The sequence below is a fragment of the Mustela nivalis genome (genome assembly GCF_964662115.1).
Source record: "Mustela nivalis genome assembly, chromosome: 7".
Lineage (NCBI taxonomy): Eukaryota > Metazoa > Chordata > Mammalia > Carnivora > Mustelidae > Mustela > Mustela nivalis.
In genome coordinates, this window is record NC_139026.1 from 60,266,427 (window position 1) to 60,283,262 (window position 16,836).

The 16,836-nt window shown below is 34.9% G+C and overlaps 1 protein-coding gene across 5 annotated transcripts in view; it reads right to left on the bottom strand.

The window, feature by feature from the left end:
• The window catches only part of PLCZ1 (phospholipase C zeta 1), a 52,627-nt gene that overhangs the window by 26,831 nt on the left and 8,960 nt on the right, over positions 1 to 16,836 (bottom strand). For 2 of the 5 annotated variants that reach the window (XM_082738823.1, XM_082738822.1), the window contains 3 exons: positions 12,206 to 12,437; positions 7,802 to 8,003; positions 2,966 to 3,110 (listed from right to left, as the gene is read on the bottom strand). In XM_082738823.1, the coding sequence (XP_082594949.1) occupies positions 2,966 to 3,110; positions 7,802 to 8,003; positions 12,206 to 12,374 (516 nt within the window). In that variant the 5' untranslated portion in view covers positions 12,375 to 12,437. Of the gene's footprint in view, positions 1 to 2,965; positions 3,111 to 7,801; positions 8,004 to 12,205; positions 12,441 to 16,836 lie in introns of all 5 variants that reach the window. The other 3 variants (XM_082738824.1, XM_082738826.1, XM_082738825.1) reach the window with 2 other exon arrangements.

Here is a 16,836-nt window from a genome sequence, read left to right on the forward strand (position 1 = left end):
TCAAAAAATGGGCAGAAAACATGAATAGACATTCCTCCAAAGAAGACATCCAAATGGGCAAAAGACACATGAAAAAATGTTCAACATCACTTGGCACCAGGGAAATACAAATCAAAACCACAAAGTTATCACCTCACACCAGTCAGAATGGTTAAAATTAACCACTCAGGAAATGACAGATATTGGCAAAGATGTGGAGAAAGGGGAACCCCCTTACTTTGTTGGTGGGAATGCAAGCTGGTGCATCCACTCTGGAAAACAGTAGGGAGGTTGCTCAAAACATTGAAAATAGAGCTATGCTATGACCCAGCAATTGCACTCTTGGGTATTTATCCCAAGGATACAAAGGTAGAGATCCAAAGGAGCACTTTCACCCCGATGTTTATAACAGCAATGTCCACAGGAGCCAAAGTATGGAAAGAGCCCAGATGTCCATCAGCAGATGAATGGATAAAGAAGGTGTGTGGTATCTATAAGCAATGGAGCACTACTCAGACATCAAAAAATGAAATATTGCTATTTGCAATGATGTGGAGGGAACTAGAGGGTATTATGCTAAGCAAAATCAGTCAGAGAAAGACAATTATCATATGATCTTGCTGATATATGCAATTTAAGAAACAAAACAGAGGATAATGGGGAAAAGAGGAAGAAAATAAAACAAGACAAAATCAGAGAGGGAGATAAACCATAAGAGACTCTTAAACAAACTGAGGGTTGCTGGAGGGGAGAAGGGTGAGGAGAATGGGATAATGGGATGATTGACATTAAGGAGGGCATGTGATATAATGAGCACTTATATAAAACTGAGGAATCAGTGACCTCTATCTCTGAAACCAGTAAAACATTATATGTTAATTGAATTTAAATAATAAATAAATAATAAGAATATACACAGATATCATTCCACTTGTATAAAGTTTAAAAACTGGAGGGGCACCGGTGTGGCTCAGTGGGTTAAGCCTCTCTGCCTTTGGCTCAGGTCATGATCGCAAGGTCCTTGGATCGAGTCCTGCATCGGGCTCTCTGCTCAGTGGGGACCCTGCTTCCCCCTCTCTCTCTGTACCTGCCTCTCTGTCTACTTGTGATCTCTGTCTGTCAAATCAATAAATAAAATCTTTAAAAAAAAAAACTAGAAAAATTAATGTGTGATATTAGAAGTCAAGACAGTTGCCAGCTCTTGTTTAGGAGTCGATGACTAGGAAAGGCATGAGAAAGGGCTCTGGCTGTTAGTTATGTGTATTCAATTTGTAGAAAGGTATCATCCCATATGATGCTGATTTGTACATAAATATAATACAGATTATATTTCAATAATAAGTTGTAAAAAAGGAAAGGTAGAAGTGAAAAATAAATAAGTAATAAAATAATCTTGCTAAAAAAAAAAAAAGAAAATTCAATCTTGACCTAACCTTTGCTACAAAACTGAGTCACCCTGTTCACCTGAGAAGTCCCATTGAGTCTTTGTTGTTCGAAAACTTTTTTTTTCATTCCATCTCTTTCTCTTCGAGTCTCAGAAGCTGTAAGGGCTTTCACCCTTTCAAGGCCCATGGATTCCTCCCTCTCTCTGCCTGCTTCTCTGCCTACTTGTGATCTCTCTCTCTCTGTCAAATAAATAAATAAAATCTTAAAAAAAAAAACAAAAACTTTTTGAAGGGTTGCAGAGAAATGAGGAGAGGAGAGTTAAAGTTGACAACAATGATTTAGGCTTGAACACAGGAGTTACCAGTAACTGAGATGGGGAAGACCATGGGAAGAGCAGGGCTGAGAGAAAGAGGAATATCTGAAGCTCAGTTATACACATGTTAAGTTAAATATGCCAATTAAATATGCAAAAGGAGATGTCCAATACATACTTGTCTATGTTGGTATAAAGTTCAAGGGAGAGAAATAAATTTAGAAATCATCAGAAATAAGATGTTTTAAGAGAATCAATGCCACATATTAATTCTTTATACTAAAATAGAAAAATTTCAAATTTTATATGTATATTTTATAAATTTTTAGTATTTTATACTCTCACCTAATAGAGCAACCGACTTAAGTTTGTGACTTTTAAGTTACGTTTAAATTTATAGATAATATATCGACCTATTTAGGAGAACTTTAGGCTTATCAAATTTGTAAGTTTAATTTATTAGCTATACATTGTTTAAGTACTCAGTAAGATTTTGTTAAATCTCTTCAATGGTACTGCAACTGAAGTACTTAAGAAATAAATATACTAACTTTACAAAAACAATTTAAAATGTCTGAAGGTGCTTAATTGCCAAGTTTGTAAACAGAACCAAGCATTACTCTAAAACTGAGTGTTAAAACCCACTTAATTTATAGACTAGGATTTGTAGGCTGAATTTAGAAGCTCTCAAAAGAGCTAGATGTTTGAATCCGTAACTTTAAAAAGGCCAACAATATTTTTTTAAAAATCCAGAGTAAACTTCTAAACATTCTCTGCAGTATGAATTGCTGCCATCATAGTCATAAAAACTGTCAACAATCTAAGTAATACATTTTTGACAGGTTTTTGCTTTTTGAAAATAAAGTACTTGAATATTGGTAAAATATTTACTATTATATGGATCAGTATTTCTCAAACTTTTTTTGGTTGTAACTCACAGTAAGAAATGTATTTTACATTGTAACACAATACACACACACACATTACATTGTGTTACAATGTAAAATACATTTCTTATTGTGAGTTACAGCCAAAAAAGTATATATATATATAAATATGTATATATAATTTACATGTATTATAATTAAACAAAAAGTTCCCTGAAACATTCATCTTACTACTTGAGATTAACTTTGATAAATCTACCTTTAAGTACATAGTACATAGATCATAACACATAATTTGAAATATCACTGATCTAAACTAAGGCCAAACATTATCGGATTTAGAAGCAAGTAAATTATACTGTGTTTAGAAAACTATAATTTAACAAAGATACGCACGTACTAGGAATGCAAATTTCTCTATTGCTTGGATAACAGTTTTAAACAGAAGCTTGCTGGTGAGTGTGTAACCGTGGTAAACAACAGGCTCATTTCGTGATCCGTCCCAGCAGTCAATTTCCAGGCAACGGCATCCTTTCACAAGGGCACTAGCAAAATTTAAGCAAAATAAACTGTCATTTCTGGATCATTAAAAATGTATGCCAGAGGGTCAAAATATCCCAAAGACTATTTGTGATTTTGCAATAAATGTATAACAGAATCCATAAGAAAGACAAGTAGCTGTGTTGAACTGAGCACACTTTCCTCTTGTTTTCTGTAAGCACAGCCTGACCTGGAAGTAATATGAGCCATTCCTAGTTCCATAACCACCAAGATAGAGCAGTGTGTTGTGCTATGAGCTCTGAACCCTTTAATTTCTCCGTATTCCTTACCCTCTCATTCTGACAAGGGCAGGAACTAAAATTTCAGTCTCATAAAAAATGTTTGTTAGCTATAATTCATGATCAAAAAACATTTATTGTGTCTTTATTAGAAAAAAATGGGAATTCTGGGGATGTAAGAAAACAAGCAGCAAGCAGACATAAGTGATGTCCTAAAATACAATCCTGGAAGAGAAACTGAATGAAAAGAGAGCTGACTTGATACATCAGGATTTTAGAATCAACTGTCACGTATTGGGAAGTAAATAGAAGAAGACCCCTGCTGGGACTCCTGGGTGGCTCAGTTGGTTAAGCAGCTGCCTTCGGCTCAGGTCATGATCCCAGCGTCCTGGGATGGAGTCCCACATCGGGCTCCTTGCTCCGCAGGGAGCCTGCTTCTCCCTCTGACTCTGCCTTCCACTCTGTCTGCCTGTGCTCACTTTCGCTCGCGCTCTCTCTCTGACAAATAAATAAAATCTTAAAAAAAAAAAAAGAAGAAGAAGACCCCTGCTACACTCGAATATCTTTTTTCCCAGAGAAGACCAAGTTAACACTTGTTTTCCAAGTATATTGAGTTATCCCACTATATCTAGGCCAGTGGTATTCAGTCAGGACAATTTCACCTCCTCGGGGACATTTGGCAATGTCTGCAGACACTTTGGGTTGCCATAACTGAGAATGGAAAGGAAATTTGCAACTGGAATTTAGATCATAGAAGCCAGGGTTACTGCTCAAATTTCTACTATTCCACCGCCCCACCATAGCAAAGAATGATCTGACCTCATATGTGAAGATTTGAAAAACCCTGCCCTAAGCCATAAGAGGAAAAGGGAGTGTGGTCCCAACACCAAGTACCTGAGAGAAAATCAGCAGTCCTCCAAACAGAAGCAAAGGAGTCATATAAGAAAATAGAACTTTTAGAACTAACACTTTTTGGGGGATCAAATTTAGTCAACTTTCTAAGGATAGGACTCAAGCAATATTAAGGGACAAGTGTTAATGGAACAAAGATAAAACAATTATGACCCCAAAATCCAGGTGCTGAATTCAGAAAATAGAGAGATCTTCTGCTCCTTTGAAAATAATACGGATGAAAGATGGAGGGAACCCGAGGAGGCAGCATTAGAGGGGAAGGAAGCCTCGTCTATGCTGGAGGCTTCACCAAAACAATGCAAAATATAAAATTAAATAATTAAATTTTTTTGAGTTTTTTTGAGGTTTGTTTGTTTTTTAAGACTATTTTTTTTTAAGTGTACATGGCTTTATTCAGGCATATAGTGATACACTATAATGTAAAATTTCAGAGTTTTGTTCATCTGCTTATTCTTGTTTTGGGGGAATGACCTAGTGTGCTCTTCAAAGAAAATGTTCTTTACCCATTAATATTTCCATGGATGAATTAGGTGATGATCTAATTTACGTACAAGTCCTAAACTGGGTTGTATCTGTAGAATTCAAAATGAATGTAATGCTCATCTTGTAGATTTATTTACATATTTAGATTTTAAATTGGAAAAGAAGCAATAACTATTTGTAAACTTTATTAATTGCCATTAAAAAATCTTTGCATTACTCTCCGTTTTGTTGATTGTCAAAGTAAATTATCTTGCCTTTTTTAAACTGCTACAAAATATCAGACCTCTGGGCTGTTACCAGAGAATAATCTTGAACGTTCAGCTTGGAAAACAAAAAAACTACCAAAAACCAAACTGTGAAAGAAAACTTCCCATGAAGGAAAACCCAAATAATACTGGTTCTTGCTACTTCTCTAGATAGCTGTAATTATCCTTAGATCAAGCCAACCTTTACCAAACTGCTTATTTCCACTACATGGCTTGGTCCCCGGCAAAAATGATTTGAGTGGATTTCAATGTGTCAAGCCAACTCCTTTTATTGGAGGACATGTAAAAGAAAGTAGTGTCGGGGTGCCTGGGTGGCTCAGTGGGTTAAATCCTCTGACTTCAGCTCAGGTCATGGTCTCAGGGTCCTGGGATCAAGCCCTGCATCAGGCTCTCTGCTCAGCAGGGAGCCTGCTTCCCTTCCTCTCTCTCTGCCTGCCTCTCTGCCTACTTGTGATCTCTGGCTGTCAAATAAATAAATTTAAAAACCTTTAAAAAAAAAAAAAAGAAAGAAAGTAGTGTCTCTCCCAATGGTGTTAGGGAAGCCACTTTCTACTATTTCACACTGAGTCACCTTTTTGGAAATGAATAATAGAAATTTCTCTGTCACTCAGTTAAAAAAATCCACTTAAATAAGTTTAAGGGGCTTTTCATGGATTAAAGTATTTAATGCTATAAGGTAGTTAATATTAGTCTTCCTCTTTCAGAGATGGGGAAGTTGAGACTCAAAGAGGTTGTAGCAGTCATAATTAACAAAGGAGGGAAAGAGATGAAAGATCAGCCCCAGAAACTTTGCATTAATCAATCAACATTACATTATTCTACCTCTCATGCATAGAGGAATTTTGAAAAACTTGCATTCTAAAATTGTATCTTCCACAAGTGGGTGGAAGAAGTATAATTAAATTTAAATACAATTAAATTAAATTAAAATTTAAATGTTTAGCTGGGTGGAACATTTTCTTCATTCAAAAGTAAATGTTCTGCATTGCTAAATCAACCCAACTAAAATGCATATTTTCTCATTTTTAAAAAAATTATGAGTAGAAATTTCTGTGGTGAAAGGATAGCTATGAATTGGGTTACCCTTACAGAATTTTCAATGGATACACTTCTGAGCTCATGAATTCATGTGTTTACACAAGATTTTACATGGGCCAAGCCATGTTTTATTTGTGAATTTGGTATTGTCATGGAATTATGAGCTATCTTTTCCACCCATGATTTCCTTAATTAGTATCAACCGGTCACATAGCTTTGATATATTGATCAATCTACATATTGATGACTCCCAATCCTATTTTTCTAGTTTATATATTTCTTCTAAGTATACTTAAATGTCTGACCTAGCCCTTTAACAAAGAATTGGTATCTTAACTAAATGTGGAAACTATTACACTCTTGCTTTTGCCTCACACCCTAGAATGATCTCATCAGGTTTCTCTATCTCTGTCAATAGCATCATCGTATGCTAAGTTTTCAGGCCAAAAATCCTGATAGTATTCTCTTTCCCTTATATCTCCCTTCAAATCACCTAGTAAGTCTTTCTGGATTTGCCACCTTAACATATTTCAAATTCAACCACTGATCTCAACAGCTCCCTCATGAATTCATCATCTACATAAACATCAACAGCTGCACTGCTCCAGTATCTTCTCCAGTCATCATCTACCTCCAATCCTACACCATCAGTCTTTCCTGAACAGTAGAAAGTGAATTAAATTATGACATCATTTTAAGGAAAACCTCTCCAATGACTTCCTAATGAAACTGGAATAAAATCCAGTCTCCTTGCCATGGCCTCTAAGACCCTCATGAACTGACCCTAACTGCTTCCTCAAACTCATCTCCCTTCAGTCTCCATTCGTTTCCACACTTGGAAGCAAGCCATACTTGTTTTCTCTCATTTGAATATGCCTGCGCATTTCTTATTTTTTCTACTTAGTGTGCCCTTTCTACCAAATATCTCTGAGGCTTCCTCTTGATCATCACTCATACCAAACTAGATCACCTCTTGAGAAGCCTTTCTCAAGTAAAACCCTCAAGTAAAACCCTAGAATGCAAGTTTTTCAAAATTCCTCAAAGAAGTCTTTCTCAAGTAAAACCCTCCATTACTTTCTCTCACATTACCCTTACCCTCTCCATGAGACTCATCTGTCCCTGAAAATACCAATCTGCCTACCTGCTTATGATGTCTATTCTCATGAACACATAAGCTCTGAATTATTCACCAATGTATTCTCAGCTGACAGCCTAAGCTGAAGCCTGGTATTAACAGTGTGATACACTGTAGAGTGCAAAGTTAAAGGTGTAGCATAGATCATTTAATCTATGTAAATCATTTGACATATAAATCTATCTATTTAATCTATAAATGCTAAGGTATATAATTTATCGATTTATGCATTGCCTTTACTTGTAGCATCGTGTCTTAATGTTTGGGAAATAACGTTAAGCATATTTTTTTAAATCTAAGATATTTTGGTGAAATAAGATAAGAACATTCTTCTTCATATGGTTTCCTATAAGAGGTACCCAAATTATTCAGGAAACCTCAGAGGGACAATAATCGGGGAAAGGAGGTCAATAAGCAGAACTTGAAGGAAAATGTATGACACTAAACCATAGAATAATTATAGAGCAACCCAAAGGTTGGCTTTCCAACATATTCACAAATCAAAATTTCTTTTTCCTATATTTTTGTACAACAACCATAACCTTCTTTTACTGTGAATTACCCACTTATTGGAACTTCCAAGTGCTGTAAAATGTAACGGATATAAAAATCAAAATAAATACCTTATATATCCCCAAAGGTCACTTGGTCCCAGTAACTGGTCAGATACCAAGTATGTATTATGTGAACTTGAAATAAAATAATCATTTAATGGATGATTCATATCTTGATAAACTTTTCCACAATCAGTTTTAAATATTAGACATTCAGGTGAACCCATGTATCTTATAAAACCTTCAAATGACATCTGGTGTGCTCTCTTAACTAGAAAAAATAAAGAGATGCAGAAATATCATTAACTATATAAAAATACATCTCATTAACTATATAAAATATCTGTATAAATATCTGTAAAATAACTCTATAAATATCATTAACTGTATAAAAATTACATCTGTAGTAGAGCATGTTTCTAAAACATTCATTTAGAATTAATATTGACACCATTTCTAATTTTTCTGTGGAAATAATTTTTTTTTAATGAATACCCCTAGTTCTTCTATATCAACATTCAAGTAGAGAGTGTATTATTTAATTCATCTCTGATTTTTTTTAAAGATTTTATTTATTTATTTGACAGAGATCATAAGTAGGCAGAGAGGCAGGCAGAGAGAGGGGGAAGCAGGCTCCCTGCTGAGCAGAGAACCCGATGCGGGGCTCGATCCCAGGACCCTGAGACCATGACCTGAGCCGAAGGCAGAGGCTTTAACCCACTGAGCCACCCAGGTGCCCCCATCTCTGATTTTTTAATGTTTTAAAAATACATACAAGAAAATACACATATCATAGGCCAATGAATTTCCATAAGCTAAACATCTAGATAAGCAGCACCTACCTCAAAGAACAAAACATTGCAACATCCCAGAAGCTTGCCTTCTGCTAACTTTTCACTTTCTCCCCGCTAACTCAAGTGTATTCAGTGGTCTGACTTCTAATCACCTAGCTTAGTTTTCTCTGTTTTTTGTGCCTTAAAGGAATGAATTCACACAGTATGTATTTTTTGTGGCTCATTTATTCTGCTCAATATTGTTGCTATGATTTGTTCTTATAGTTGCAAATAGTTAGACATTGTTTATTCCCATTGTTGTATAATATTCCATTGTGTGAGTACACCACAATTATTTATCAGTTCTATTCTTGAGGAACAGCTAGATAATTTCCAGTTGGAGGCTATTACTAAGAATGCTGCTGTAAACAATCAGTACATGTCTTTCATTGCAAATATGGATACATTTCTGTTGGGTACGTACTTATGAATGGAATTGCTGGATCATTCACGTATTAGCATCTCTAGTAAACTGTCTCTGAACTTTTATACCATTGACATAATATTACCAAAACTATGTATTTAAGCAAAACACTGACTCTGGAATCAGATAGTTTTGGTTAAATCTATTTACTTCTTACACATTAAGCATGTTACTTAACTTCTCCCTATCTTTGGAATGATGGTAATCATAGCTCCTATCCCTATATATTATTTACATAAATTAGCTCTAGAAATGCTAGTTGTTATTATTATTTTATTGTTCATAATTCAGTTTGTCTCAAAATGACAGGTGGTGTGAACATTCACTTTAAACTAGAGAGTGATCCTTGGCAAAGAATTTTATTTCTGGAAGTTTATACTATATAAATAGAGACTCAGACAAAGATTGATGTGCAAGAATGTTCACTCACACTAGCATTTATAAATAATGCTAAAGCAAAATAAATGGGGGGAGAAAACAAATTAAGGCTCAAAATATGATACAGTACTAAGCAGCAATTAAAAATAATGTACCAGAAAAAAAATACAGTGACAAAAGTAAACATTTATTACTTCATTAAAGTGAAAAAGCCAGCATTCAAAATGCTATTAAAATTTTGGCTTAAAAAATGAAAGCTAGAGGAGAATACATAAAATGTTTAGAGGCATGCAAACTCTGCTTGAAAGACATGCAAATTTAGGAGTATGGGAGCATATGGGCAAATGCATCATATATTGTAATAGTAAAGATTTGCATAAATTTCTTCTTTTTTCTGGAGCTGTGATTGCTTTATAGCTCTTTTGAACTACTGAATAATTAAGTTAATATCTTTGATAATGGGATAGGAAAAAAACAAACTCATTTTGTGCCCTTAAAAGCTACCAGATTGAAGGTGAACCATGAGAGACTATGGACTCTGAAAAACAATCTGAGGATTTTGAAGGGGTGGGGGGTGGGAGTTTGGGGTATTATAGGTGGGTATTATAAAGGGCACGAATTGCATGGAGCACTGGGTGTGGTGAAAAATAATGAATACTGTTATGCTGAAAATAAAAAATAAATTAAAAAAAAAAAAAAAAAAAAAAAAGCTACCAGATTGAGATGAGAGTTAATCTAACAGATATTTAAAAGCCTCAGTTGGTACACATTGCACACAAAAGATTGAGGAGCCAGCAGCATTTGAGACTATCCAATCATAATTCTAATTGCCCTCAATAAGTGATCAATAAGTATGTAAATGAAGCACAAGGTTTTGTGTGTGTGTGAAAGTATCTGAGGCTGAGGGAGGCTTAAACGATGAAATAGATGAATTATAGTTAAAATGCAAACACAATTCCAAGATGTCACTTCCACCACTCCATTATCCTTTTCTATTTTTTAGATTTATCAACTGCAGGTAACTGTGCCAAAGTAATTTTTTTTTTGAATACTCACTACTACATCAGTGCTACTCAAAGAGCTTATCTGTGGACTGGTTGTTTCCAGCCAGCAGTTGCATAAAGAGCTTGAGCCAAAACATAAATCAATTCACTACTTCTTTAGATGAAGTTTTTGCTATTAAAAAAGCAAGTAGTCATCTAAACTCATCATCCATGCTTAGTGATATAGCTGTTTTACATCCTGGTGCATGCTCATTATCTTGTTGCAAACCTGCAAAAATTTTAATAGTTGATCACACCAAACTCTTACCACTGGAAGTTTATACCAGTGGTATACCACTACAACTCTCCAAAATCTTTTCATGAAAATGAATAATGGAGCCCAAATCCTAATCATGATCTGCAAGACAGTCGTGATTTCATCCATCCAATACTTTTCTTCACTTGACCTCAGAAACTTCTCCCATTTTGTCACATCACGAATTCATTCTCATCATTTCAGTCTCACTTGAAGGTCACATCCTCAGAGTGGACCATTCTAAACACCCAGCCAGAACTAGTCTTCCTGGGTTGTTTATTTTCTGTCACTCACAGTATAGAGCATTCTGTGCAATCAGGCTTTTAGATATTTATTTATTGTCAATCTCCCTCACACCCTCATCATTAACATAAGATCTAGTTTGCCTTATTCTTCATAAGGCAGTATCCCCAGTCCCAGAAGCAGATTTGGTTGCCACAAATAAATATTTGAATAAGTCATGAATATATGACTCAACGAAGAAATTTTTGATTTTGTTAGAACCATATTATCATATATTAAACACTGGTACATTAACTAGGTTTCAAAGGCAGAACTTGAACTTTCATACTTCCCTTGCTAAATAAATATTCTGAGCTATTTTATTAATTTGTGTACAGCTAAACAATACTTTGATGGTTTTTTTACATAATTATGTGAATATTTTATTACATTATGTGTTTATTATTTCATTTAAAGATAAGCATAAGTGGAAAAAATGTGAAGTGTTTTACCCATTAAAAAGTGGAAAGAAGATAAAAAATTATATGACTCATCATTAACTTTAATGGTCATTTAATTCAAACCAGATGACTAGGGACACCTGGGTGGCTCAGTCGGTTAACATCTGCCTTCAGTTCAGGACATGATCCAGCCCCATGTCAGGCTCCCTACTCAGCGTGGAGTCTGCTTTTCCCACTCCCTCTACCCCTCCCCCAACTTGTGCTCTCTCCCCCTCTCTCTCTCAAATAAAATAAAATAAACCAGATGACTATATTCAAAAATGAAGGAAAAGTGAAAATTTTTTAATGTTTATGATATGTTATAGACAATTATGTGTATAAACAATGAAGAAAGTAATGATTTTATATTTTACTTTTTTCTTAGAATAGTTTTCACTTAGCTTTAATACTTCTATATATTTTTCAATAGTATAACATATAAATATAAAAGACTATTACTTGGTGTTTAAGTTATTAATGAAAATGAAGACTCTTTCATCACCGTACACGTAACAGAATCTCATCTTGCTTTCTAGGCCTAAGCTCATCTCTGAACACTTAAGAGATATACCAAGTTTAAAAAAAAAAAAAAAAAAAAGGAAGCTAGTCAATGAAGTAGAAAAGAATGTAATTGTTTTTGCAGTGCAATTTTCTAAAAGTACATATGTAATCTCTAAAATATAGAAATAAAATTGTCAATATTTTACATTATCCAAAATAAATATGACCAATACAAAAATTTCAATTTGATAACTGTAATTCATAGAAAAATACCTCACATTTAGATATTTGAGAAAACTTCGAAATGTAAGCATACCTTCTTCAATAGGCTCATATTTTTGAATGATCTCAAAAGCAGTATTTTTGGTCATGTCAAGTGCATACTGTTCTTGTATCAAAAATTGAAGCAGATTTTTCTCGAAAAGAAATTTCTGGTTTTCAGAATATGTGTTGAAAATCTCAATAATTTCTTCTCTGTGTGCCATAATTCGATAAATTGATCTAAATTCTTCTATGGTGATTCTTCCTTGCTTCAGCCTGTCATTAGCCTACTAAAAAAAAATGACTGGTGGGTTCACATTGTGAATATAAAAAATACAGAAAATGAATAGATCAGTGTATTTGTGTAATATACTTAACAATTAATACTTGAAGGAAGATGAATCTTACATTGGATTCTTATCTCAAATAAAGTATATAAAACTGTATGAAATTATGCCAAAGTAGAAAAAGGTAAGTGAAAAATCACCACTTAAAACCCAGTGGCCATAGTGGGAATGGAAAAAGGTGTGGGAAATGATGAGGATTCTAGGTTGTTTTTCAATTACATGTTTCCTTTTTCTCTTCCACTCGCCTTCAGTACCTTCTTTTAGCCATGTGAGGTGGTTTGTAATCCCATGCCGCTGATGTGCATAAACATCAGAGTAAATCAGAGACATTCAAGGTCATTGTAAACTTCAGAAGCTGCAGGAGTGGTATTAGCACTACAGTAACTACAGTAGCTACATAGCATCTTGAGGAAGTGGAAAGTACATAATCATTGATAATCACCAACAAGGTGGGTTCTGGTAAGAAAGAGTGGATTCACCTGGCTCTTCTGGAAAATTCATGCTTGAGCTTTATGAAACAGAAACAAGAAAGTGGGCTGTGTCCAGTTATTAAAAGCATCAGAAATACTGTGAGGTTCTGAGTAGGAAAACAGCTAGCAGAAGTAAAGGTGTAGAATAATTGGGCATGACCAATTGGAAGCAATGGAGAACAGCAGGATGGAACAGAGAAGTGCAAACCAGGTGGGAGGTAGTGAGTACAAACTAAAGAACAAGGATCAGTGAAGTTATGAACAGAGAAGTCACGAGGACTCAATGTATTAAAATGTTATATGCATTGAGGAGAGAAATCAGGAATGTCTATAGTTGGGGAACAGTTAATAAACAACAACCAAAAAAAACCTAGTAGAATCACTTACAAATAGAAAACTTTGGAGAGTAGGCATTGCACTTACAAGGACCCTTAATTTCAAATGAAGCTATTTATTTATATTTTAACTTTCTCCTGATATTGCAAACAGCTTGAGTATAAGGAACATGTCCTGAAGGGCCATTATACTGTGGTAAAAATCTGACAATTTATAAACAGTTGGAGCTAACATTATATCCCTAGCCCCAAAGTATGTGGGATTTGGGACACATAAATTAAACTCTCTGAGCTTCCTGCTCTTCATCTGAAAAATGGGATTTTTCACTCCCTATGTCATCAAGTTGCTGTGAGGACTGAAAATATACAATAAATGGTTGTTCTAGATATCAGTATATTGCTATGTCCTATCAAGTTCTGCTTCCTTCACATCATCCAGCCTATTGTCTCATCTTTTGCACTTTTGCTCATGAAATGAACCTCTGACGGTTCAACAGCAGAAGTTCAGTGGTAGACCAGGTGGTTGGATACGAGGGATCCAAGAGGCAGTCTGAGCTGGGAATCAAATATAATTCACAAAGGACTATGAATCCATGTATATGGAGCAGCACGAGGAAGCAGGGACTGGAATGAAGCCCCAAGTGCGAATGAGATGAAGATAAACTTGGCAGAAAAGCTGGGATCTGTTCTTGTCAAATTGGGCCCAGAGCTCATTCAATGATAATAGCACCTTAAAATTACATACGCTTAAATAATTCATTTTATCAATTATCTGAGTAGACTAACAAGATTCAACTTACTATTTTTAAATTCTGGATTAAAGCCAATGTCATAGAATTAAATTTATTTTATTTTAGCCCCATCCCACTCATAATTTGTTATAAGATCTTTAACAAACCCATAAAAGTCAAGTGTGCCTGTAATTCCTGCCAATTTGGTTATACAAAACTGTGTAAATTAAAAATTACAGTCCTACTAAGTAGCAGTATAAAATAAAATACATTATCCGCTAAGTAATGAAAGTTTTATTACTCTCAAGCAAGGTTTAAATTTGGCCATCTGACTTGTTCTGTTTTGTTTTTCCCAAAAGATCAAAGTTGTCCTCTGATACTAGAAAAAACTAGAGATGTAAAGTTCAAACAAAATTCCACAAATCCAAATAACTGCTCCTTGATCCAACCCAAAGGAGTTAACAGCCAAACATTAATTCAATTACCAAAAAATAACAACCACACCGAATAGGTCAAAATTCTATTACTGAAGATGGGAAGTTTTAATTTTAGTGGAAAGAGAGAAGGAAAAGGAAAGCAACAGAAGTCAGTAATGAGGGAGCCTGGGTAACAAAATCAGCAGCAGGGGAAGCAGGAGAAAGGAAAGTGGTGAGCAAGAAAGACTCAAATCTGAGGACTGACACACATAATAGCAGCAAAACTGACAGAGTACCAATGTATTTATTTAATATTTCCCCTGTAGGAGAAAACTGGAGCTCAGAAATCTTAGGTCAGTTGTCCCCAGTCCCACAGGCAGGGTAGAACAGGATTTGAACTAACTCCAAAACCACACAGAGAAACATCAGGAAGAAAGACATGTCAGTACACCATCATGCATACTGACAGTATATAAGTAGAAATAAATTGTGTAAAATACAAATCTGATCCCATTAACCACCTGTTAAATTGCTCACTAATTTCTTTTTTGTCTTCAAGACAAAACCTGAACTGTATCATGTTGGCATCCCAGGTCCTTTAAGATGTCTCTGATGGTGTCTGTTCTAATCCTTTTCTTTCTTGTACCTCACACTTTGGGTGCTGTGAATTAGTTACAGTATAAATACCAAACTAACTTGCTATTGTTTCTTCTGTCTGGAACACTTCTCTTTCACTTCCTAACCTACTAATTTTTACTAATTCTTAGAAAAGTACCCTCCTCTATGAAGTCTTCCCAAATATTCTTTTCTGTCTCCCCCAGGCCACATCAGATAGCCCACCTCTGGGTTTTTATAAGACTCTGAATCTTCTTCTATAATTAAGTTTATTACCCTGGAATGAAAGCTCCCCCCACCCCAAATCCCTTCTAGAATTGCCTTGGATAGGAAGCTTGCCATTTGTTTCTTATATTCTTAGTACCTTAAAGAACAAAATAATGCCTGACAGAAGAACATGATCTATCACCTAAACAATTTTATGATTCTGGTGACATCTGTGCATTTAATGGGATAAAGAGTTGATATATCCCTAAACCTAGGAAGAACAGGGAAAGATATTTTTAAATATATATTACTAAAAATATGCAAAATCTCAGGCCCCACTTCAGGGAATACTACAGGTTTTAGAAATGATACATATTAATCATTTATAAATACAGCATAAAATAAGAGCAGTGAAGCCATTTTCCTCTTGTTTAAAAAAAAATCATTAAGTGGTTAGTCTCTACAAGGCATTACAAAAAGAACTTTACCAAACAACCCATTCAATGTTTACATATAATTTAAAAATATATGTCTTACCTTAAGACCATGAACACCGTGAAAGTAGGTATTTTATCCTTTTTATTGCCAATGTTTAGTACTGGACCTCCCCTAGCATAGCACATTAGTAACTATGTTTGAATGAATGATTGAAAACACGAGTATAAAAGAACATATTAAATTGATTCTATTGATATTCTGACAGTACGCTTTCAGAAAACAGTATTAAAGCTTTTCATGTTAACCATTTTCCCTTGCTCAGTTTGCTAGTAAAAAGATGAGGTGTCACTTAAAATAAATGACCTCACAAGAAAGTTGAGCTATCAAAACACAGAATTCACTTTTAAATTAAGATGAGGTGTTTCAAATTTGTCTCCGAAATTACACTAAAAACAGAGTATTCAAAATATATCACAGGAAATCGTATGACCTGCCACCTTTTCCCCCAAACTCTGACATACTAATTTAAACCACTTAGAAACTCTATCTTCTATCTTCCCTTTCTTCCTAACTAAATATGTGGATCAGAAATAAAATTGGGTACTAAAGATGTAAAGGCAACACCTTATCAGTGCCTCTGTACGCTCATATTCCAGAAAAGGAAAGCTGACATGAAAATATTACAATGGAAACTTTATACACAACAGAAAAAGGAAGTTGGGCAATTCTTCTTGGAGACAAAAGAGGGTCTTTATAGAAGAGACAATCCTGGAGCTGAACTTTCATTGAGAAGAAAGAATGGTTGCCTGAAAGTGAGGAGGAAAAGGGTTATTCTAATAGTTGGGATCGAGCAAATAAACACATGAAAGCACAAAACAGGAGTGTGATTAAAGAAGATGTTAGTGAAGCTGCAGTGAGTGATAAGGGTGAAGCCAAAACTACATCCTAGAGGCCCTTGGATTTCACACTGAGGCTCTCAGACATCATTCTCAACCAGTGACTGACTGATGAGCTATAATGAGGGAAATCCCATAGTTTTTTTTTAGAAAAATCATTCTGGCAGCTAATATACAAGGTAGGATTAAAAACAAGGAACCAATTTATAGGGCTATTCAAATTTTAATGGA